Genomic DNA, 25,766 nt, shown 5'->3' on the forward strand with positions numbered 1-25,766 from the left:
GAGGGGGATAAGTGATTCTAAAGGAACTTATAGGGGATTTTTGAAGTTTTTCCTTAGGGTGTGTTTGGTACAAGAGAAATTTTTTGGTATCCGGGAATCATGATTAATGAGAATACAGTAAAAATTGAGTTTACTTGGAATCTTACGAAAGAGGTGTTTGGTTCGCCAAAATATTACCGGGAATATTGGGTAAAAATTACTGATTCCATGTTTAGTTTAGAACGAAATATGACTTGGAATATGAAGTTATTTTACAAAAATAACCCTAAACTATTTTTACTTTTGTAATTGATAGATTGAGTCTAGATTTTTGTGTATATTGGGGTATTTTTGTCTCAAAATTTATTGTTGTGCTTTCCCTTTACTTGGTATTCTGATTGGTATTCTGAATTACCATATTATTTTTGGTAATCTGAATAGTGACTTTTCTTTATAAATCAAATTACCAGTAATCCTTAGATATTCAGGAATTGATTTTTATTCCTTCTACCAAACGTGACAATTGCATTTATTAAAGAAGGATTACCGGTAATCCTCTTCAAATACTTGAAACAAACACCCCCTTAATTTAATTGAGTGAGGCAAGATCAAGTGCCGATAAAACTTTTCCTACTAAATTTTTAGCGAACTTCATATCAAGACTCTAATTTAAGATCACTTATTACGTTAGAAATTACTTAACAGTTTTTAGGCTTTTTGACCTTAGTAGTGTCATTTTCATAAAGTTTCACCGGAATAATTTCTTGGTCAAACACATTACCTATATAATGCATAACGACGCGGTACTGTGGGAATCACTTTAGGACGTGACACTTTAGCAATCGCGTCCTTTGCATTTGTTATTGACCACTGGAACGTGATACCCTGACAATCACGTCCTATTCCCAAGACGCAGTACACTCTCAGCCACATGTCAGTGGGTCCCATCCCAAAAAGAATTCAACAAGAAGCAGTAGTGTATAAGCCGCGTTCCAGGTTACAAGTCAAGTCAAAGCCAAACAGATATATATGTTTCACCTAAAATTTAGGCATATTGATATATTCATTGTAAAAGAGTACATAAAATCTAATAAATCCAATAGTACCCAATCTTATAGGCTTCTTCACCTTTTTACCCCTTATTAATTAATTAATAACCATTTTACCCCTGATTCGAAATTATTTATCAATCTGCCCCTCTTTAGTCGACTACCTTGCATTTTTAATCGACTAAATGACCAAAACAAACAAAAAATAGCTGCTGGGAGATTTAGTCGACTAAATCTCCCTATTTAGTCGACTAAATCTTCATATTTTACAAAAAAAAAAAATAAGTCAGTATGATTTTAATCGATTAAGTAGAGAGATTTAGTCGATTAAATCTCCCAACAACCGTTTAGTCGATTAAAAATGCAAGGTAGTCGATTAAAGAGGGGCAGATTGGTAGATAGTTTCGAATCAGGGGCAAAATGGTTATTAATTAATTAATAAGGGGCAAAAGGGTGAAAAAGCCCAATCTTATACCCTTGTTTCGTGTTTGGTCTGCTTTCCCGATTTCCAATATGTAAAAGAAACAATTTAATCCAAAATTTTTAATGATTTATATTAAGGTAAAAAAAAAAAATAGAATCTATGCAATATTCATCCTTCAAGCCCAAAGGGCTTTTGTATGAGTGAGTGTGTAAGTGAATAATATAAACTATTATAAAGACTTTCATCCAACACCTTAAAATTATAATAATTATAATTTTATTGTTAGTAAATTTCTAAATTAATTATTCTCTGGTTTAAGAGTTAGTCTTCTAACCAGTAAAGAATAAATTGCTAGCAACTATAAAAATCATTTTGTACGAAAATGACTTGTTGCTTTTATTGGATTTTTTGAACTCTTTTACCGTGAATATATCAATATGTCTAAATTTTAGGTGAAATATATATATCTGCTTGACTCCGACTTGACTTGTAACCTGGAACGCGGCTTATACACTACTGCTTCCCGTTGAATTCTTTTTGGAATGGGACCCACTGACATGTGGCTGAGAGGGTACCGCGTCTTGGGAATAGGACCTGATTGCCAGGGTATCACGTTCCAGTGGTCAGGAACAAATGCAAAGGACGCGGTTGCTAAAGTGTCACGTCCTAAAGTGATTCTCACAGTACCGCGTCGTTATGCATTATATAAGTAATATGTTTGACCAAGAAATTATTCCGGTGAAACCTTATGAAAATGACACTACTAAAGTCAAAAAGCCCAGTTTTTAATTCTCTGAAATGTCGTACTTGTTTATTCTGATTTCAATTCAATTATTTTTATTTGATTTTTTTAATTATCTTTTTATTCATATCTAATCAAACTAATAATCCATTCCCGCTTTAAATTTTATTTGAACTCTTTAATTTTTATTTAACTTTTTGTTAAAAAATATTAATTTCATATGTAGAATTATAACTTTACTAATTAAACATGTTTGCATCAAAATCTTTTGCTTTTAATTTTTAATTTTTTTTCTCCTACTTCAAGAACATCTTAGTATCCAATGTCATTATTTACGGTTTAGCAATTTGGCAAATTTGAAAGCTAAGTAATGTGAATTGCAAGTGTGGTCTCTTTTAGATAATTTATGTGAAATTATAAGTTTGACTTTCAGCATTAATAATATTAAAAAAATATTTTTTTCATTTTTCCCATAAAAAATTAATTTTATTATCGTAAAATTCATTTATAAAATGTATGAATAAATTTAAGGTTATTATATTGACTTTAAGAAATTGATAATGTATTAATTGAATATTTATATTTCTTAATCACATGAGTTTTTGAACATTTGTATTGATTCTAATTTATTAATTAATTTGTGAGCATAAAAATTGATAAAAAGTTTTAGATTAAGTTAAAATCAAACTATAAGAAACCTATTATATTCGAGTGTGGCTGATTTGGTGAAGATGGAGACTGAAATTGGATAAAAACGTCAATGCACATTTTACTTAAATGGAATTTTTTTTTTTGAATTTAAAAAAAAAAATATGAATAAAAAATTGGTCTGCAATAAGTGAAGTACTCGGGTCAGATATCTATGAAGTCTCATTCACGAGTATGATGATGATGTTTTAATATCATGGCGACAGGAAATGGTATCTTATGTTGAAAGCTCTTGTTGTCTTCTCCAATATTGCATTACTGCCAGATACTGTCAAATATAGTTTATTTTTTGGTCCATACGTTGCCACTTGCCATCATTATTTCAAGTATCATTGCCACAAAAAGCTACTAATATACACATATAATAAAATAAAAACATATTTTAATATCCTTGTTATTTTTTCATATTTTAAAAATTAAAATATAAAAATTTCGATGTCTAGTTATTATTATTCATAACTTGCTCTTATGTGAAATAAATTGTTTAAAGGTCTATAGTAAGAATAAATTATTTTTAAAAAATTAATAATAAAAATATATTACTCTAATATTATCGCACAAAGCGTCAATAAGATGTTTAAGATTTCAAAGAAAAAGAGAGAACTCCGTCTAAAAATTTTAAGGATTTTTTCCTGAAAACAAAATTAATAAATGACTGACAAACGAGACTGAACTTAAATTCATATGCACACAAAAAATGCATAATCTTTTTTTTTTTTTTTGTGTGTGGAAAATGCATAATCTTATATATGTACATCTCTTCAAAATTTCAACTAATTCAGAAAATATATTTAAATCAATACGTTCATATTAGTTGCCCTACATTGATTCATTGCTTGTTTTGTCTTGTTGCTAATAATATTGGTAGGTAGAAGTACATTGGAATATAACATTCAATGATTATAACTTTTTAACATTAATAAGTTGACATGGTCAAAAAAATTCATACATCTACATTATTTGTCCTAACGTTAACATTTAACAACACCATTGATGCCATGTATGATTTAGAATAACACAAAAGTGAATTTTTTTTTTCATCCTTAGCAAATTTTACGATATTTGTTTAAGTCTCTAACAATTAAAAAGGCTATTCATGGTCTCTAAAAAATTTAAAATGGACTTATTTAGTTAAAATTGTGGTCCCTCACAAATTCAAAAAAGATCCATATTAGTCTTTCAAAAGGATTAAAATGGGTCCACTTTGAATTTCTTAGGAATCATGAATAGTCTTTTTATTTACTAGGGACTAAAACGAACATTGTAAAATTTGTTGAGAACCGAAAATGATATTTAGTTATAAAGCAACCATATTTTATGATCGAAATTGCGGTATTGCTTTATCTAGGGACTCAAAGTTTTTGTATTTTCAAATTTTATTTTTTTATTTTTAGTACAAACAAAACTCTTAACAATGGTCAAACTAGTCACAGAGGGTAAAGTCCACACCACACACATATATATATATGAAAAAATATTTCTGCAACCACTTTAGATAAGCTTATTTACAGCTACTCATTTATAACTATGTTTTCTCGGGAGAACATAATTATAACATTAAAGTTGTTTTTTTATTTCTCTCCACGTCAGCAGACAGGCTCTGAAAAGTAAATGAGAAAAGAGAAAAAAAAGCAACTTTTAATGTTATAACTATGTTCTCCCGGGAGAACATAGTTATAAAGAGTAGCTATAGATAAGAGATAAGCTTATCTAAAGTGGCTGCAGAAATGTTTACACCATATATATATATATATGAACAAGATTTTCTTATACCAGTGTAAAAATATTAAATCTTACACTTAATTTTAATTGTTGATTTTTGCTGACAGTTATAATTTATTAGAAATTAGTAATTAAATAATGAAAATAATCTTACATAGTTGTTTGATGGACGAAAATCAACGTCTAAGATTGCGTATACAATTTATTATTTTTACACCGATGTAAATTGGTCTTGTCATATATATGTGTGTGTGTGAAAAAATATTTGAACTTTTAAATGATACAGCTTGTATCATTTCACTCTCACAAAGAGGTGTGACCCACACTTTTATATTTTTTTGTCCATTATCTCTTTTCCTTTATCTATCTCTTTCTCTCATTTAAAATGACACAACTTTACATCCTTTAAAATGATACACACTTTTTCCATATATATATATATATATATATATGGGTCATGATCATTTTACACCAGTGTAAGTTACACTCTCAATCCTGTCTGTTGATTCCACTTATATCTAAGGGCTCAAATTTTTTAATAATATGAGCCATTTGATACAAGTGGATCAATGGTCAAGATTGAGTGTAAAACTTGTAACTCTTACACCGGTGTAAGAATATCCTACATATATATATATATATATATATATATATATATATATATATATATATATATAGAGAGAGAGAGAAATGTGTATCCTTTTAAATGACACAACTTATATCCTTTCACTCTCACAAAGAGGTGAGACCCATATCTTTATTTTTTTGTCAACTCTCTCTCCTCATTTATCTATTTCTTTCTCTCTCTTAAAATGACACAACTTTACAGGCAAAAAAATTAATTTATTACTTTTTTAATAAAAAATTACGAATAAGTTGTCGTTTTACAAAAAATTACGAATCTATAGCACCCAAACACGCCCACATGGGGCGTGTTCTGATGGAGAGAGACACGCCCATGTGGGGCGTGAGCTTGTGAAGGAAACACGCCTTACGTAGGGCGTGTGTGGTCACGCCTAAGATAAGGCGTGTTCAGTGGGTTGACATGCCCAAATATGGGCGTGAGTGACTAAACTGACTGCTATTTAAACACCCACCCCCCTACACACTCTTCACAATTCTGTCATTGTTATGCTAAACTCTCTGATAGTTTGCACTTGTTTACTCATATTTTGTTTTATCTTTTAAAATTTTGTTTTTAAAAATGAGTGCGAATTCTGATACTATTCGTGTCGTTCTATATTTTAACGGTAGGAAAGAAGAAGGTCGTCGTGGTGTTATTTTTGTAGGGGAGAAAAGGCCATCACGTATTAAACAAAACTCAACGGTTACTGAGCTGCATCAGAAAATACGTCAAAAATTATGTCTTCAAGACAACCAATTGATCACTCTTGTCACGGCAAGGTTATGGCAACGTGAACAATACATTAGCTTGCAAGTGGTCGATGACGAAGACATCGATATGGTAATGGAAGAGTTCTTGAACCAGTGTAGAAAGGATTTCTTAGAGTTGTATGTGGATACTACAACCGCGGAGGAAGTTGTCATACCAATGAGGTCAGTTAGGTCTACTTCTCGTCTTAATGCATCATCATCTGCTGTTCCTGTTGTTCCTGTTGTTCCTGCTGTTAACATGTCTGAGGAAGATGAACATGACCCTACTTGGGTTATGGATGAGGAGTATGACGAAGATGATGAGGAAAATATTGCAATAGAGGATCGTCTTCTTTTAGAGGATGCGAGTGCATCGGACAATGACGAAGAATGTGGCAGGTCTGGTACTGAACTTCAACCAGTGCATGATTTGGGGGAGTCTCGTATCGTTGTACATCATGGCACAACATCGAGTCAAGTACCAGAACATCCTGAAGGTATGCTATCAATTAATATACTGACAATTTGGTTGTTGCAATTTTTGATTAAGAAAATAATTCAATTCTATTATTATTATTACGTAGTACATGTAGGCTCTGGCCCGCCTGCTTGGCTCAGCACTGGCGGTCTAAACCAACCCTGCATATCAGTGCGCGGTCTAGGAGCAATAATAGGCTCGGGTATAGCTCGAACCGATTCCCGCTGTCGTCCTAGTCCATGCCCCTCCTGCCTGCCACTAGGCACCTCAATGGTCAACATCGGCTCCTCAACAGTCTGCGTAGGTGGAGCCTCTGGCCCTGGCTCCTCTACTCGTCCCGTCAGTAGGCAAACCAAGTATACCAGCCACGTCCTGTAATGTAACCGTCATCTCTGCCTGCGTCATATGAAATGTGTGTGTCTCCGGTCTCCAACGCTCAACCAAAGCAGATATCAAGGGGGTATCGATCTGAAGGAAAAACAACAATTATACAAAGTCCACATACGGTAATTTAATTAAGCTATTTGAACATTACATACCTGAACATGACTCATACGTGCCACGTGTATGAACCCAGCCTGTGTCAAATAGTCAGTGACAACGTCTGGTATATCATCGTGATGGGGTCCCCCCTGAAGTTTCCCTCGCCTCGTCTTTAACCCCCTAACCGTATCCTCGTTCCACACAACTTGTGAAACGTGACTGCGCTGTGTCCTCTTACGGAGTACCTCCCACCTATATGGACCAGGAAGTACATGCGTACAAGGATCGCATGGCTCAAGATCACCATCGAATCCAGAGCGCGAGGACTCTGATGAAGACGAATGGGCCATAATAGAAACTACTACAGATGAAAAAAATGTACCCAAATTAGTATTGATATTATATTAATTTACACTAAATAAAATTTAATTGCACTTAATTAAATAGCATTTAACTAATAACTTCAATTGTTATATTAATTTCAATTACATTAACATCATTGACAATTAATTCATTTAACTTTACATTATTCTATCAATATATTTCAATACAAATATTAATTCAAATTCAATTTAAAATTAATATTGCATACGTTATTCATTCCTCTTTAACCCTAATTATAATGTGGTTAATTGAAAGGTCAATATGTTTGCAAGTGTCATTCATAAAAAAAAATTAATTGTCACAAACTAATTTCTAAGTGTGTAAATAAGTCATAAAACCAACATATACCAATTTAGAAGTAACTAATTAATTTGTAAGTCCATATAATATATAAGTCACATCACAATCTTACATAGGTCACTAATATTTTTCTAACCCCCCTAACAATTAAATAAAGTCACAAATATTTTTCTAACCCCTTAACAATTAAATAAAGTCACAAATATTTTTCTAACCCCCTAACAATTATCTAAGTCGCTAATAACTATCATATATTAATTGCTGTTAATAAAAAAAATAAACAATAAATAGGGACTTACATGAGAGAGAGAGACAGAGCTTCGCTGCGCAAAACCCTCCAAAAGAAATTTAGAGAGAAGGAGGAGGAGGAGGTTTAGAGAGAGGATGGGAGGGTGGAAATGAGGTAAAAAAGTGAAAAATGAATTTATATACACCGCGGATAACACGCCCTATCGTGGGCGTGTCTCTCTCCTGGAACACGCCCTTCCTTGACCGTGTTTGCTTCATAAGCTCACGCCCTGCCCTGGGCGTGTCTCTCTCCTGCCACACACGCCCTACCTTGGGCGTGTTTCTTTCACAAGCTCACGCCCCACACGGGCGTGTCTCTCTCCATCAGAACACGCCCCATGTGGGTGTGTTTGGGTGCTATAGATTCGTAATTTTTTGCAAAACGACAACTTATTCGTAATTTTTTATTAAAAAAGTAATAAATTAATTTTTTTGCCCAACTTTACATCCTTTATAATGACACACACTTTACCCATATATATACATATAGGGGCAAGATATTCTTACACCAATGTAAGAATTAGAAGTCTTACACTCAATCTTGATCATTGATCCACTTGTATCCAATGACTCACATTACTAAAAATTAGAGCTCTTAGATATAAGTGGGATCAATGGTCAAGATTGAGAGTGTAACTTACACTGGTGTAAAATGATCTTGACCTATATATATATATATATATATATATATATATATATAATAAATACTTTTATACTTTTATAGTTTATGTCAACTTCTATTCATTAATTTTAATTTTTGTTTTGAAGTTGCACTTATCCATCTTCATTTGAACTATTATTGAACTTTAGATTTTTTTTTTCAATTAAAAAATTGTTTTTGACCATTCCGTCAATACAGTTCAATAGCTTATGTAAATTTAAAAATCATATAAATGAACTGATTTAAAGTTCTCAAAAAAGAAAGAAGGTGAAACTAACAAATTATAGTACTTATGAACTTAATATGGGTCTTGATTTTATTTTATCTTTTAATGACGATTGCTTTGACATTTTTTTTTTCTATCAAGTTCAGACTAATTATGTAATATGTTTGTTTAAGATGATTATTTGTATATACAATGTTATTATTATTATTATTATTTCTAACATTGCGAGTTTGCAACTGAGCAAAAGGAGTGTCGTTTATTGTTATTTTTATGGGTACATAGTCACTTCTATGCAATTAGCTAGCTTTATTTTAATCTTTTAAAATATTTTCCTCACTTACACTCAAATTAATTGTTTACTGTCTCTCTTAATTTTTTCAAATTTTTTTATCATTAATTTAATGTTTGATTAATCACCATTTTTTGTCCATTTTTATGATGTATTTCTAATAATTATGCCAAGAAAGAAATTAAGGTTAATTATGAGGTTTATGAGCGAATGCTTCAATCAGAAATATCTATAGGTATTTTTAGTAAAACGAATAACAAATTTCTTGGTGTATAGTCTCATTGATTAAATTAATATTACATGGATGTGTACAACTAAATAATTTATGTATAGAAAATGAAGAATATTTATTATTAGGAAAATGACAGGGATCCGTTGTTTTGAATTCTGATCCGAAGGTACGAGAGATGATATAATTGATTAATGATTGGATCAATTCAATTCAATTTTTAAAATATTCTCATAGCCATGGGCATGGCTCAAGCGATACGAAAGAGAACAGACATTTAATTATCAATCACTGCGAGCACTAGACATAAAGTTTGAGTATGGACGAGGTGGACCTCACTACGTACCCTGGGTATGGTGATATTTGATAACATCGACCATTACTGTCATGCAGCAATATAGAAGACGCATGATAAATGCTTTTAATAGTTCTTCAAGTTTTGACAATTTATATTAAAATTTTTGAGAAAATTAAAAATATTATTGTATTTCTTTTATTTTATTTTTTTATATACAAATAATTATGGAACACATAACCTAATATAATCTACCCAAAACCTTCACCACTAGACCAAACCTAATGAATTTTCTTGTTAGAGAATAATATAAACCATTAATCAAAAATTAGACTTATGTAATATTCACGCTTCAAGCTCAAAGGGCTATTGCGTGAGGGGGTGTGTTAAAGAATAATATAAACTATTAAAAAAATCTTTACTCAATATCTTAATGTTTTGGGTTGAACTGAGCAGGTGGGGTGGAAGGATGTGTTTAATCTTTTCCAGTATCATCTTTTGAGAGGGGTTTAAAGCCTTAATCCCCGGGACCCGCTTCGAATCAGACTAGTCACGAAGCGATGAACCGATTGTAATATCTCTAAAAAAAATTAAATAAGCACCAGATAAACCAAAAATTGGACCTATGTAATATCCACGTTTCAAGTCCAAAAAGATCTTGTGTGATGAGATATGTTAGAGAATAATATGAACTATTAATAAGACATTCACCCAATACTTTAAATTTTTGAGTTGAAATGATTCTTTACATTTCTATTTCTTTTATTGTAATAAAATTGTTTTACCAAGGATCACTGATTTAAAGTGACGAAGAATTTATTTCCTTTAACTCCTAATATGAATTTGATTGTGCTGAACCGAATCATACAAACTGAAATAAAAAAAATTAATTAATTTTTACCGATAACTCATTATTGGAATTAATTATGATTTCAAATTTAACTTTGGTGCTGAAAAATGGCGTACTTTTATGCTTAATTTGTGCTTGTTATCGACTATGCAAGTTAAATATTATAATTGATGCAAATTATTTGTTATTGGCTCATTACATAAAATTAATCTAGAACAAAATGGGACGCTGCCAAATGGAGTTGCCACTTGCCAGCGTCTATTTTACTGACAACAATTATTTTAATATAAAGAAAATAGGCCGTATATAATTTCATATTAAAGCGTGCGTCAATAGCAGATGTATTTTTATATATTATTCATACTTTTATAACTTGCGTCATATTTAATTTCATGGTAGATTCGGGTTTTGAAATATGATAGTTATGGAACTCATATACGACATAAGCAAAATTGCTGTTCTGTTTAATTTATTAGCAAAATAAAACCTCAAATATTCAAATATTAACTAATATGATTTTTTTGTTGTAAATAAATTGCAAATCTGATTTAGTAGACAACAAGAAAAGTCAAATTTAAAAACCATAAATATCATAAAACTTAAGTACATATGTTCTGAAATAATTACTCAAAGTACTACTTAAACTAAACCTTTTTGCTCCTCATAATAGGATTTAAGTGCTTGTTTGATTTCTGCTTTTGTTATAAGAACCTAAATATCTCTCTCTCTCTCTCTCTCTCTCTCTCTCTTTTAATCTTAAAATTTTAAGTAAAATTTCGCAGCTTCGCATAAAAAATTACCAATTAAGAGAGATATATAGTATTGCTAATTGACAAAGATAGAGGTTTTATTACCAAGCTGTGAAATATTTATTTAAAGAAATAGGGAAAAAAGAGAGAGACAAGAAGTGGGGATAGAAGATTTCATTCTTCATCAATAGTTTGTTAGCTATATCAGGAGATTGTTATTTTTTATTTTTTTTATATTATTTATAGGTTAATCGAGTAAGATGAGACTATATGAGCGACAAAATTTTTCCAACAAATTTTTTTTTTTAAAAAAAAAATTCTAATCGATTCATCTTTTGCGACTAGTTCGATTTGGGGCGGACATTAAAATTAAGATTTTTTTTTTTTTGTAACCAAGACCTGATAAAAAAATATACCTATATTTCTTCCTTTCTTAGTGAACAAGTTCAGTTATAATCTTTTTTCTTTTCAAGAAGTAAAGAGAAGAGCTAAAGTGGAAAATGTTATGCTTCTCTTTGGCTTTATAAAAGCAAAGCACTCTATGGAAGATAGAGACAACTAATGCTTTCTTTGCTGCAGCTGGAAGCTGCATGCATCCCAACTTTGATTCCCATGTGTGCCACACATTGTGCAAGCCAACAACAGTATCAAACTCAACTCAAATATTATTGGGAATCTAAATGTAAGCAGTGAAGTACTACGATGATTAAAAATGAACTAATTAGTGATCGTGGTAATTTCCCAATTGTATTGTACCTGAATTTTAGACCCAAATATCCATGCACACGCAATTTCTAATTTTTTTATGGGTTATATTTATCTCATTTTACATGAGATAAACAACTTTTCTACACACACAAAAATGTATTGGGTCTCACCACTTTTTTTCTCTCTCCTCTTACCTGTGGGTTCCACTTATAATTTTATTTCTACAACATGAAATAACATTTTTCCTACAACATAAAAAAAGTATTTCCCTTTTTCTATATGCTTAGCATTACATTGTACAATGTCACTCAAATGTACTTTAAATCTCTACCTCCTGTTATACATAAATCACTCAAATACGAAATCAAACTCTCTAATAAAAAAACAAAAGGTTGGATGTTTATCATATTGTATAAAATAAAATTATTTTCTACATACGTATAAAAGTATATAGAGCCCATATGAAGTCATGTGAAAAGGAGAGAGAAAAAAAGAACATATGGGCTACATACATTTTTATATATACATAGGAGATAATTTTATCTTCTATATAATACGAGAGACATTAAACCTAAAAACAAAATCCAACTTTTAATTTATATGTGATTACTTAAAATGTAGGAAGATTAAGATGCACATTGTACTTGATTACTATTAATGAAATATAGTAGCTTCATGTATCAGCATCACAAAGTGGAGCTCCTAGCAGAGGAACTTGACCCACAAAATCTTTCCTCAAACCCACCAATAGGTCACACTTCACGTACAACCCATAATGTGCTGATTTTATGTCACCACTCTCCCACTTCAACCTTCCAAGAAAGACAAGTTTCAGAGCCACCACTCCATTCATCTCGTCCATTACTAACCCGTTTGACACCTCCTCCGACACCGGCACCGGCGTGCCTCCTATCTCCGGCGACAACGACACGGTGCTGTGCTTCTCTAGGTAGAGTGGTGGCAGCATAACATGTGGTGTGATGGGTTGGTTTCTATAAGACACTAAAGCAGAGAGCCTGTCAAAGTAAATTGAGACACGCTTGTTTGGGTTGGTAATGAGGATGGTGAATTGCATGGCGATGGACATGAGTGGCGGGGTGGTGGCGTTGAGGCCGTAGATGGCGGCGCTGGTCACCGAGAACCGGGGTTTAGAGGGATGGTAGGCGAGCCAGAGGATGAGGATTATGATGCCAAGTAAAAGGATGAAGATTGTGATGCATATGCAATGTTCACGTTTTGGAGCATTGGGTCTATAGCGAGAAGTCAAACCTTGTTGGGTCCTTTTGTAAGGAAAATGATGATGATGATGTTGGCGATGGGTTGGGTCTTCTTGAACATGTGATTGCTGTTCTGCCATAATGGGGAGGACACAAATGATATTTTTAGTTAAAGGGGTTGTGTGATCTAATGTAAGTGTGTATGAATATATGGTTAGTGGGGTTGTGGCTAGTGAACTAGTGAAAAAGTTAAAGGAAATCTATAAGACTCTAGATGGAAACATGGAGACTTGGAATCAAAGCATTAGCGTGTAGATCAATGGCTGATTTTTTATTCACTCCTAAAGTAAAACACATTATGCTATGTGTTTTACTTTTTTTCTGTTTCGTGCCTTGCTTGTTCTTTATTCAAGCTACTTTTCTTTCTTTGCTTTTACTAATAAGGTATGAGCAAACGAATAATACAGTAGATTAATAATGAAGATAACAACAGAAAAATAGAGTAGTAATGAGATCACTCCTCAGAAGCAACTTAAATGTGGACGGATAATGCAGGGAGGACTTGCATGCTGTAACGGAGTTAAAAGGGGCTATTGTTCCCCTTAAGCTCATCAAACCCTTATCTTAAACCACATTCACATTTAAAAGAAGGGAAATCGTATTCTTATATTCGCATGAAATTGATCTCTCATGTTATTCTTATTTCAAAAAATGTGCCTCTTTTTTTTTTTTTTTTTTTAAATTTGGTGAGACTCACTTTATTTGTCTCTTAATATGAGAGAACTTCTCTCATATTACATGAGAGAACTTTTCTCATACTACATGATAGAAGTAATCCCCTTAAAAAAAAGAATTGCATATTATAAATATTTATCATGTAACAAATTTTTCTTTTTTAAATTTAATTTTGTATCGACCCACTACTATGTTGTCCTGTCTATATTATCTTGCATAAGTTAGTCTGAATTTTGAATTTCTCACCCCTCACAAAATTTTCTCGTGGGATAACTATAACGAGGTAATTGATGTGTTAACTGAATTTAAGGATATATAGCAAGTCTGATTAATTTTTCTAATATTTTATTAGTTGTTAGTCCTCAATAAATGTTTAAATTCTATCTATTTCCACAGTAAATCAAATGTTTAAAGTGATTCAAGTATAACTATTTCAAAATTACCCTGTAAAAAGAAACTTATATACAAAAATAATCCTCTAGTTAGTTATCCCCTAAATAGTAAACCATTTCTGTTTCATTATAAGTACTACAAATCATCTAATTTGTTTTACGCGCGAGGCTTTTCCATATCCTTTCAGGATGAAAAGGTTCATCAATCGATAAGGCAGCTCAATCTCACTTTCCACTTGAGCCATTGCCGTGCGTTAAAATTTATCTGTTCATGTTTAAGCCAAATGCCAACAATTCCCTGTCTGCTTATGTAGATCCTTTAATTTGTGATTAAAAACACAAACAATCTTTCTTTTAAAGAACCTTAATATGTGAAGCGGCAGTGGTGAATGGTGATGTTTCTTTTCTTTTATCTTTTTTTTTGGTTATATTAGTATGTAGATTCTTACAGTTTAATTAAAATTTAAAATAAGTCCCAATAGTTTAAATTTTTTTGAGGAAGTCATTTTATTTCTAATTTTTTTAACTAAGTTCTTACTTAAGATGACTCCATTAACTTTTGCTAAACTAGAAAAATCTATTTGAAAATTTAGATAAACTATAAGCATTTATTTGATAGAAGTGTAATTGAATATGCCATTTTATTTAAGTTTTCAAATAAATTTATATAGTTTAACAAAAGTTAATAACGATTGTAAATAGGGATGTATTTAAAACATTTTAAAAGTATAGGAACTTATTTACCAAAAAAAAGTATAAGAACTTCGCTAAATCTTTTTAAATTTTTGACTAAAACCCAACAAGGGTTGGCCTAGAATCGGTTGGCTAGGTCCGGATGAACCCCTGCCAATGAAGTGAGAAAGGTTCGATACTTGGAGTTGCCCATTTGGGGAGGGGTAAATACCGTTAACAATACCGGCCTCAGAGTGGTTGCACGCTTTGCCACCATTTTTTATTTTTTAAATAAATATTGACTAAAGAATAGTTTAATATTATCTTTTTACAAAAATAAATAAGATGCCAATATGAAAATAAAAGGATAGAATGAGTCCAATGCAGTTTTTTAAAACTTGGATTGACCTGGGTCTCGGTGAGCCGATGAGGGCATCAGTTCTAGTGGCTATTTGGATAAGTCATGTACTTGACTCGATTTAGACTGGTTGACCCGGCCGAGTCTCGGTGGGTTAAACGAAACCCAATTGTCCTTTTTTTTGTTGTTGGGAAAACTAACCGATTCTTTTTAAGTTTGCTTCTTATTCAAACAAAAGAAGGGGGGCAACAGTCTTAAGCAAGCTGGACCTGCATCATGAGCTTGAAACTGAAGAAAGATCGTAAAAATAATTTGATTTTTCAACTTAAAAAAATAATAAAGAACAAAACTCTGGTTGGGACTATGTATAACAGCTAACTTTTTATCCATCCCAGATGTGCATTTATTCTTTTCTTCCTATTAATATATCCCGTAATTAAAAAAAGTCTATATTTTACGCACGCATTTGGATAATTGGTATTGTTGTTTTCATCGATTATGCTTTTATATTTATAAAGAAATATACATAGTGAAGTAATTTTTTATATGACATTTGCTCTATATCGTCTCAAAGTGCATAAAATCTTGAAGGTGATAATCTTATTATGTCTCACATTTTTACCAGCTTGCTATGGTTGTTGATTTGCGAGATCCACTTTTAACATTGATTCACAAATTTCCTTGTTATGGTTGTTGATTTGCGAGATCCACTTTTAACATTGATTCACAAATTTCTTATACTTCCTTGGATCCATGAAGGGGTGGGACTCACGAGAGATGATGAAATGTGCCAATTTTACATAATTTAGTTAATATTATTTTTATTTTTTATTTTTATGCATTTAGTTAATATTATTCTTTTATTTTTATGCAAGCTATTAAGATAAAAAAATATAATGCTGTCACTTTATGTTGCATATAGAGATAACATTCTTCTTTCACGTATAATATTTATTACCATTCATTTTCTTTCACTTATAAAGCTGTCATTTTCTGTTGTATATAGGAATAACATTCTTCTTTTATTTATAGCATTTACTTATAAATATATTATAAGTAATATATTTATATTTTTTTAATATATAAACAGTATATCAATTAAACCAATGACTTAAGTTAACTATCGATCCAAGTTTTAAAACACTCGGAAAGAGAAAGCCACGGGCGAAGGACCAGAAAGAATAGCCAAAGAAGGCCATGTGGCTCATTTCTCACGGAAGTATCCACGAGTTTAAAATAAAAAGTTTCTTCATGCAACGCAAGAGACATGTGCTGACTGCAGCTAACGTGTCTCCACTTCCATGCTACACAAGTTGGCGTTTGGACCATGCCTTATCTCAGGCCCCACTCTAAACAAACTGTATCCCTCAAATGCAGATGATCGATGCTTTTCCAATGAAAAGTCCCTGCACTAGTTTCAGCAAGGATCACTCTATAGAACATGAATATATCAAAAGCCACAGCAAAACGTCCAACAAGCGCCATCGAACTAAGAAAATGCTTTCTATCATTAAGTCATTAACATTCAACTCTTTTTGGTTAAACCGCGTGGCAATCTCTTCAGTAGAAATGAGGAAACATCTTCAAAGGGAGACGAATTGAAAACAGTAGTACATGAACATGCAAGAGGAACCATGCAAGTTTTAGGGGCATTCTTTAATTTAGATAGTACTAGTGTACTACCTTTCAAAACACAAGGAGATTTAAGAGGCCATTAGCTTCTTACAGGTACGCAATCTACTAGTCTTCGACGCTTAATTCTATGTTTTGAGCAAACATAAAATCAAGTCAACAACATTTGCCAATTGCAATAGATGGCATTTGCGAATTGCAATAGATGGGACAAATATGTGAACCAAGTTTAAAAAACAATGCTTAAAGGATCGAATGCAAAGAAAGATCGTTCGATTGCAAAACAAGAGGTGCTTAACGGGATATTCTCAAACTGAAACTTACAGCCTATATACGCCCATATTAGCATTCAACCAATAAGACATATATACACAGGTAAAAGTAAAACCAAAACTTCAGAGCAATCCCACTATAAATTACTACAACCCTAAATTAGTAAGCGACAGTCAAAACAAAAAGAAGAAAACACAAGGAGTGCTTAACACTACCCTTTAGTTATCTCCTTACTGGCCTACTCTCTTGCCCAATGCTTCAAGAAAAACAGATTCCACCAGACACACAACACCCTACAGCTAAATGCTAATCCTTGTTAACGCAAATCAGTTTTAAAGTCAGCTGTAATTTAATACTACAGGTAACTTAACAAACTTCAGGAATCACCACCAGCAAAAGGGACTGGATGATCATTGTATACTTGGCGTACAAACTGCCCTTTCACCCGAGGGCGCTGCTCTGCCAGTCTTTTCCTGCTTTGATATCGAACCTGTACAGGAAACGAGAGCAATAAGATCTTTAGTTAATCGGGCTATAAGAGTTTTCAAACTAACTAAATCATAGATATACATTTACCATAAATTTAGAGTTGCTCGTTACTAATAGTATTAGCACTTGTTATAGTACCTTTTTCTCGTAGCATCTCCCTTTCCGCTTCAGTCGAAACTTTGTTAGAGCTGCATCTCTATGACTGGAGCAACGAGAATTTGTCAATCTAAATCCATCATAATAATGGCAACCACTATCACTAAAATTTTCAGGGTCGTTCATGGCTACCATAGGTGAAGTAGCATTTCCGTCATTTCCACTGCCTATGCTTCCATATGCAATACTATTAATAAGATTTGCAGCATCATGGCATAAACTAGTATCAGCATTCTGACCAGCAGCAGGAGAATCATGCCTTACATGATCCAAATTGCTTTTATCATTTAAATTTTGTTTAAGTGAGGTACAGGTAGCATCATCGGACCAGTGATGATGTTGGTCTGAGTTGTGACTTTCAGGATTGGAATGGGAGGATGTACTTGTGGGAAAGGGAGAACTCTCTTTCTGGCACACTGGTTTTTGATTCCATATGGGATGAACACCAGATTGTTCACAGAACACAGAAGTAAAAACTTTAATATGTCCCTTAGGCTTAAGATTGGAAGTAACTCCAATAACAGGTAAGGGTCCATATTGTCTGTGAGATATATTTGGTGTAACTTGTCCACACCGACCAAGGACTGTAGTGGTCATATTTTCCTGCTTTTGATTTGAGCCACCATACTGACAACAATTACCAGCAGTAATTTCAGGTAATTTATGGTATTCTTGAGAATCCCAATTGGTGTTGTTTACTTTGGCAGATGTAATTGGTGGAGTTGGAAAAAGGGGCTTAAACAACTTACAACCACTATACCTGCAACAAAGAATAATTGCATGCTGATTTTCGAATGTCAAATGAAAAATATCTTTGAATGAAAGATACTGATTTCTCATTACACCCAAGGATGAAAGTTTAAGCATAGCCTTTATTTCAGGGTGCTGGGGGGAAGGGGGACAATGGGAGTTCACAAATGTAATATTCAACATATAGTTTTACATAAAGATGATTTGATCTATCTATTTAAGGGAAACAATTTTAATTGTTATTAATAAAGTCTCTTTGAAGTACTCCTATGATTGCTGATGATGTGCATATAGACACCCACATATCTGTTGTCTCTTTAGCCTTCAGAAGCATAACTATATCTACCATCATTTGGTTCCCTCAATAGACTATCAACCCAGGCTCTCAAAATTATGTTCTAGTCCAAACAACCATTTAGTCACCACCTTTTACCACTGCTAGTCATACATATAGAACAGGATAAACAAGAATGCCAAAGGAACAAAAAGGAACAAGAAAGCACAGGTGAAATATAAAATTACAAAAGTCCATGAAAAAACTTCCTTTTGCAGATTCAAATTTGTTTCAATTGATAGTTCAAAGGGAGTATTGTATGACACCTGGCTTTGGTACTTAAGATATCAGTTAAGAACTAAAAAAGTCACTAGAAAGCAGTGAACTCACCAAGAAAAGGCAGAAGTATTTGAATGGTTCAATCTTTGGCACTCCTCAGTTGCTTCACTTGCTTGTTTACATGAGCTGCCAGGACAATCCCTTCTTAAAGAAAGTCCCAATTGTGTATCAAAATCAAACTTGGTTGTGCTACCACGGTCGAGACTACACTTTTCATTAGTGTGCTTTGGAAGATTCTCAAATGTGGCAATCAAGTTAGCTGCTCTAGAAGGTTTTACCCGTTCATCACTGCATCCATGTGCCTCGGTATTCATATTAGGATTGTCTCTGTTTAACTCATCTGTTAAAATTTCATCTTTTCTTTCGGATTCAGCACAGCCATGATCTTGTTCTAGCCATAAATCTGTTAATTTAAAAGTTTTGTTGCACCTTTCAGCCTCAGATGCAAATGCAATTGATTTCTCTGCAGTAAACGTTTTTAGGAGATGACACAATTGTCAATAAGTAACAAAATGAGAGAATGAGAGAAATTAACACAACTCTTGTTTCACCATTATGCCTAGTTGATTCACTTTCAAAATTGGTAAATTCTTCATGCATCATCATATCAATGTTGCTCAATATCGAAGAGCTCTTCAGCAGGGATGCATCCTGCATATTCTCCATGCTTGCACTCTCAGCTTCCAAAAATGGCGATGTACAGGTGCTCTACACAAGAGTTGGCACAACTTGTACTTTAAATGTGAAATTTTCATGAAACCAACCTTATCTATAAAATTTTTTACCTCAAGGTAAGTGATTTAGCAGATGCGTTGTACAATAGATTTTAGGTTGCATGTTTTCAAATGTTACTCAAGCCAAGCATTGAGTGAAAAGTGTAGATAGATCTCAGAAATAAAATTATCTAAAAATTAAAAGTTAATGACTTCACACCCAACACACCGAAGTCTAAGAAAATTGGCAAATCTAAGCATCATGTTACGAAACTAAGCAAAATTAGGAAGGTAGAACTTACTTGAGCCTCGCTCAACTTCTCGATGCATTCATTATTTTTCTGTGAGGAAGCCGCAGAACCACTAGATTGATTGATTGCAGAATTGTCTTCTGTGGCAGATTTAAGTTTTTTTTGTGGAAATAGTGTATTTTGAGAAAGCCCTCTAATCTGCATAAATAATATACAATGGAGGAGAGAAAAGAAAGACATAAATAATCATATGCTAAATTAGTAACTCACAAAATATAAAATATCTCTAGAAAATGTTTGAAAATTATGACATACACCATGCTTTCTCCAAACATGATGCCACAAGTTCCTAAGCTCATTCCTCCGAACAGGTTTTATAAGAAAATCAGCTGCACCTTTTAACATGCATTTCAACACCATGCTAACCGAATCGTGAGAAGACATCACTGCTCAAGGCCATGAGAAAATCTAAGCACATTAGCCATATCTATCTAATAATATCAAGATTAAGAACACACACAGTAATAATAAGTCAACATACTAATAACGGGAATGTTTTTGCAAATGTCATGCTCCATGATAAAAGACAGAAGTGCAAATCCAGATATTGCCGGCAACTCCACTTCTGTTAATATGAGATCTATGTTAGATCCCTTCCTCTTCAACATCTCCCATGCCTTTAATCCATCAGGAACTGCAGTAACTGCATTACAAAATCAAAATCAAAAGCATCAATACTTAAAAGGTAAATGTACACCTTCCACACACATGCTTGAAGGCCTCCAACCACCATAAATAAGCCATAAAAGCAATTATGTCATGCTGAAATTGCATCATCGTTTATTTATTGCATATTCAGGTAAACAAATAAAAAAAAAACTTAGCATGCTTACGGATACTAGAATCAAAACATTAGATCGCATCGCAAATAGCAACTAAACCACAAACATTATCCACAAAAGATCACTATAAACAACAACAACAACAACAACAATAGAGAGAGAGAGAGAGAGAAGAACCTTTGTAACTGCATTTCTTGAGAAGCGCAGTGATGATCTGGCGAGTAGAATGATCAGATTCGACAAGCAGCACTCTCAGCATCATCCGTGGCAGAAACCTCTCCCACTTAACCACTTCAACTGAGCGATCACCACCATCGTTGTCATTCCTGTTACGCTCTTGCTGTGTCTCCTTCAACTCCATCACTTCATCCATTCTCAAACAACAGCATGCTACATTCCAACACAGAAACAAAAAAAACAAAAAAAAACCCTAACCTGTCACAATAGTAGCTCAGAGAGAGAGAGAGAGAGAGAGAGAATGAGCTAAGACGAAGAACAGAAAGAGAATAGTACAATTGAAGCGATAAACAAGGAAAAATATCTGAAAAAAAATAAAAAAAAGAATCTCCTAATTTTAAGAGATAAAAAGGATTTTCCAAAAGGCACTTCCCACTTGCAATTCAGATTCAGCACTTTGCAACTGTATCGAGCATTCTCTCACAACCAAGAAAATCGCTAAAAATATCTTCCATGAAAGTCTCTCCCACTGGATGATCAAAAGGTGGCTCGCTATTGGGGATGCTGATGTGGCAGAACCTGGGCCATTGGTTTTTTTTTTGAGGTGATATCACGCGATGAGTGGGGTCCACTTAATGGACACGTGTTGCTCTTGTGTCTTCTCTTTGGGCCCGATATTTTTCTGCATTGGATTACCACGTTTTACCGAACTTTTGATCTTGTGGTTGGGAGACTAACACGTGGAGTTCCCCAGATTTAACTCAATATTCTTTTCCCTTTGTTTCTTTCGTTTACACGTTATAATTTTTACTTTTTTATTTTTTTGGTACATTACACGGTATAATTAACCAAGTGTTCGAGCATATCGAATATTCTCTTTTCTTTTATATTTAGTTTTTGGTTCACCGATGTATAGGATTAATATTTTTTATATTGAGTGTGATAAAATTATTTCTTATATATATATAAAAATATGTAAGACTCATATTGGGCTATGTGGACAAAAAAGAGAAGAAAAAAAAGTCCCCACACGATATTACGTATTGTCAAAACATCAATACTAACATACAAAGAGTCAGAGATAGTGAGATACTGAAATACTTGTATATTCATTCACACTTTCTTCTCCAATTTGGAGTTACATTTATACAGCTATGACATCCTAAAAATATGGAGCTACCCACAATATCTTCAACAACTTTCTACTAAATCAAATCAGAGGATTCTATCTAATCTTATACAAACAGTAATTCAAATATTTATAACATATTCTATTTTTAACACTCCCCCTCAAGTTGGTGCATAGATATCTATCATGCCCAACTTGTTAGTTACTTCCTTCAAACTTTTTCCGGATACAGCTTTGGTCAACATATCTGCTATTTGATTTTCGGATTTAATATACGGAGTGCAGATTATTTGTTGATCCAATTTCTCCTTGATGAAATGTCTGTCTACCTCTACATGTTTTGTTCTGTCATGCTATACGAGATTGTGAGCAATTTCTATGGCTGCTTTATTGTCACAATACAAGTTCATGGGCTGGTTACTTTTGAATCCTAACTCACTTAGCATAGTTTTGATCCATAATAATTCACATGTACCATAGGCCATACCTCTGAATTCGGCTTCAGCACTTGATCTAGCCACTACTTTCTGTTTCTTGCTTCTCCAAGTAACAAGGTTTCCTTCTACGAATGTAAAATAGCCAGAGGTGGATTGCCTGGTTGTTTTATCTCCAGCCCAATCTGAATCTGTATACCCTTCTATGATTTCTTTTCATGTTTGGCAAATAGAATACCTTTACCAGGAGACCCTTTTAGATACCTTAAAATACGGAATACTGCTTTCAAGTGTTCTTCGCTCGGTGAATGCATGAACCTACTTACTACACTGACAGCATATGCAATGTCTGGTCTTGTGTGGGAGAGATAAATTAGCCTTCCTACCAATCTTTGATACAAACCTATGTCAGCTTCAGTCTGACCTGGATATATGCCGAGCTTATGGTTCATTTCCATGGGTGTGTCTGCAGGTTTACAAGCTAACATTCCTGTTTCTGCCAAGAGATCTAAGATATACTTTTTTTGAGACAATACAATTCCTAGTTGTGATCTAGCAACTTCAATTCCCAGAAAGTATTTCAGTTGTCCCAATTTCTTCATTTCAAACTCAGTAGCTAATTTTTGTTCAAGGGATTTCATCTCTTCTTCATCATCTCCAGTGAGTACCATATCATCAACATACACTATAAGGATAGATATTTTCCCTTCTTTTTTCTTGAAGAATAGTGTATGATCTGCATTACTTTGGGTATATCCAAACTTCTTCATTGCGAGTGACAGTCTACCAAACCATGCTCTTGGTGATTGCTTGAGTCCGTACAGTGCTTTCCTCAATTTGCAGACTTTATTTGTGTTTGAAGATGAGAGCTTTACTCCTGGTGGTATGTCCATATACACCTCTTCCTCCAAGTCTCCATTTAAAAATGCATTTTTTACATCAAATTGCTTCAGGGGCCAATCTCTATTTGCTGCCAGAGAGATCAGAATCCGAATTGTGTTTAGTTTGGCCACCGGAGCAAAAGTTTCTTGGTAGTCCACACCATATTTTTGAGTGTACCCCTTTGCTACTAGTCTAGCTTTATATCTGTCGATGCTCCCATCAGCTTTCAGCTTCACATTAAATACCCATTTACAGCCAACTGTCTTCTTTCCTTTGGGCAGCAAAGTTAATTCCCAAGTAGAGTTATTCTGAAGTGCAACCATTTCTGTATTTATGGCTTCTTTCCACTTGGAATCATCCAAGGCTTCCTGCACACTATTTGGAATGCATACACTGGATAATTGATTAGTAGCAAGTATACATGGTTCGGCTGAATTATGAGTGGAGATGTAGTTGCTAATTGGATATTTTGTTTTTATTTTTGGGTCAGCTTCATACTGATGCTTTGGTATTCCTTTGGTGGATCTAAGAGACCTCCTTACTTGCATGTGAGGTATAAGAGGTGAAGTAGAGTCAAGAGGAGATAAATTAGAGGGATTAGTGTGTACCTCGAAATTGTCTTCTGGTTGCCTTTCAGGGAAGTCCACAGGGGAGATTTCGGGTATGTGAGTTAAGCAAGGTGTATCACTTGGAGAGGGTGCTTCATGTTCGGCTTGGACAGCTGCATCTTCAGATTCAAGGACTGTATTTTCTGCTGTATTTTCAGATTCAAAAACTGCATGTTGTTGCTCAGATTCAGGGACTGCATTCATGGTTGAGTTGGTTGGAGCCAAAGGTGCAACTTGTGTTGATAGCCATATGTCTTCTTCTCCAAGTAAAGGTGTAGATGTCTCCCCCGGAGAAGAAGGAATAGGTACTCCCCCTGAATAAAAGGGTTCTGACTCGTGGAAGGAGGCCTCCATTGTGACAAACATTTTGTGAGCAATTGGGTCAAAGCACCTATATCCTTTCTGAGTGGTGGAATAGCCAACAAAGATACACTTACGGGCACAAGGGTCTAGCTTGGTACGCAAGGGTTGTGGAACATGAACATAAGTGACACAACCAAAAATACGAGGTTCCATATTAGACAAATGAGGGATAGGGAAAAAAGAGGCAAGAGTTTGGAGAGGGGTTTTAAATTTGAGGACACTGGATGGTGTTCGGTTTATTAAGTATGCAGCAGAAGTGATGGCTTCGCCCCAATAACGGGTAGGGACGTTCATCTGAAATAGAGAGGCACGAACTACCTCTAACAAGTGACGATTTTTCCGTTCGGCCAAACCATTTTGTTGGGGTGTGTAGGGGCAGGAGGTCTGGTGCTTTATACCTTTTGATAATAAGAAAGTAGTGAAAGCACGATTAACATATTCGGTTCCGTTGTCAGATTGAAGAGTAAGAAGAGAAGATGAAAATTGGTTTTGGACCATAGCATGAAAGTGTTGGAAAGCAGAAAACACTTCATTTTTTTGTTTAAGCAAGGTGATCCAAACCATACGTACATTCGTCTATAAAAGAGACATAGTAATAAGATTTAGAAAATGAGGGAATTTTTGCAGGACCCCAAACATCAGAGTGCACAACTTGAAAAGGGATAGAACTTTTATTCATGCTTGGGGAAAAGGGAATTCTATGTCTCTTGTCCAATTCACTAACAGAGCATTTAAACTCAGAAATGGAAAGACTTGAAAATAAACTAGGAAACAAATGCTTAAGATAACCGAAGGAAGGATGTCCAAGGCGCCGGTGCCACAACCAAATTGCTTGCTTTTCTTTGTCCAGCGTAGAGGTATGAGCAGCAAGAACAGCCGAAGCACCATTATTGTGTGATACATCCAGAAAATAAAGTTTTCCTTGCCTAACACCATAACCAAGAATCTCCTTGGAGTGGTTTCCCTGAAAGAGACAGTAATCAGGATAAAAAATTACATGACAATTCAAGGCAGTGGTTAATTTACTAACCGAAAGCAAGTTGCATTCAAGATTAGGTACAATAAGAACATGATCAAGGATTAACATAGGGGATAATTGGATAGAGCCTTGACCAGTAATAACAGAGGTGCCACCATTGGCG

The 25,766-nt window shown here is 33.8% G+C and overlaps 3 protein-coding genes across 3 annotated transcripts; all 3 read right to left on the minus strand.

Annotated features, from left to right (window-relative positions):
• Nucleotides 1-12,611: 12,611 nt before the first annotated feature.
• Nucleotides 12,612-13,295, minus strand: LOC133287324 (NDR1/HIN1-like protein 12). Its single transcript, XM_061484897.1, has one exon. It carries the CDS (start codon nucleotides 13,293-13,295, stop codon nucleotides 12,612-12,614), a length of 684 nt encoding a protein of 227 aa, XP_061340881.1.
• A 3,895-nt stretch (nucleotides 13,296-17,190) lies between these two features.
• Nucleotides 17,191-21,703, minus strand: LOC133287328 (two-component response regulator-like PRR95). Its single transcript, XM_061484901.1, has 8 exons — nucleotides 21,209-21,703; nucleotides 20,731-20,892; nucleotides 20,505-20,635; nucleotides 20,241-20,387; nucleotides 19,777-19,933; nucleotides 19,277-19,688; nucleotides 17,845-18,622; nucleotides 17,191-17,707 (listed from the first exon to the last, which is right to left on the minus strand). Exons 1-8 carry the CDS (start codon nucleotides 21,402-21,404, stop codon nucleotides 17,594-17,596), a joined length of 2,097 nt encoding a protein of 698 aa, XP_061340885.1. The 5' UTR covers nucleotides 21,405-21,703; the 3' UTR covers nucleotides 17,191-17,593.
• A 3,462-nt stretch (nucleotides 21,704-25,165) lies between these two features.
• LOC133287325 (uncharacterized mitochondrial protein AtMg00300-like) lies at nucleotides 25,166-25,588 on the minus strand (the record flags this gene model as incomplete). The annotated part of the gene is made up of 1 exon (XM_061484898.1): nucleotides 25,166-25,588. A coding segment is annotated over one exon (423 nt), but the record flags the coding sequence as incomplete, so codon positions are not given.
• Nucleotides 25,589-25,766: the final 178 nt, after the last annotated feature.

The sequence above is a fragment of the Gastrolobium bilobum genome, unplaced genomic scaffold, assembly GCF_033153095.1.
Source record: "Gastrolobium bilobum isolate Gb01-03AN ecotype WA unplaced genomic scaffold, APGP_CSIRO_Gbil_v1 utg11002, whole genome shotgun sequence".
NCBI lineage: Eukaryota > Viridiplantae > Streptophyta > Magnoliopsida > Fabales > Fabaceae > Gastrolobium > Gastrolobium bilobum.

Coding starts and splice junctions, on each gene's coding strand:
- LOC133287324 (XM_061484897.1), bottom strand. CDS start 13,295: ATGGCAGAACAGCAATCACATGTTCAAGAAGACCCAACCCATCGCCAA.
- LOC133287328 (XM_061484901.1), bottom strand. CDS start 21,404: ATGGATGAAGTGATGGAGTTGAAGGAGACACAGCAAGAGCGTAACAGG. Junction 20,636..20,730: donor CAAAAACATTCCCGTTATTA/GTATGTTGACTT, acceptor GGCCTTGAGCAG/TGATGTCTTCTCACGATTCG. Junction 18,623..19,276: donor AATACTTCTGCCTTTTCTTG/GTGAGTTCACTG, acceptor TCTTTGTTGCAG/GTATAGTGGTTGTAAGTTGT.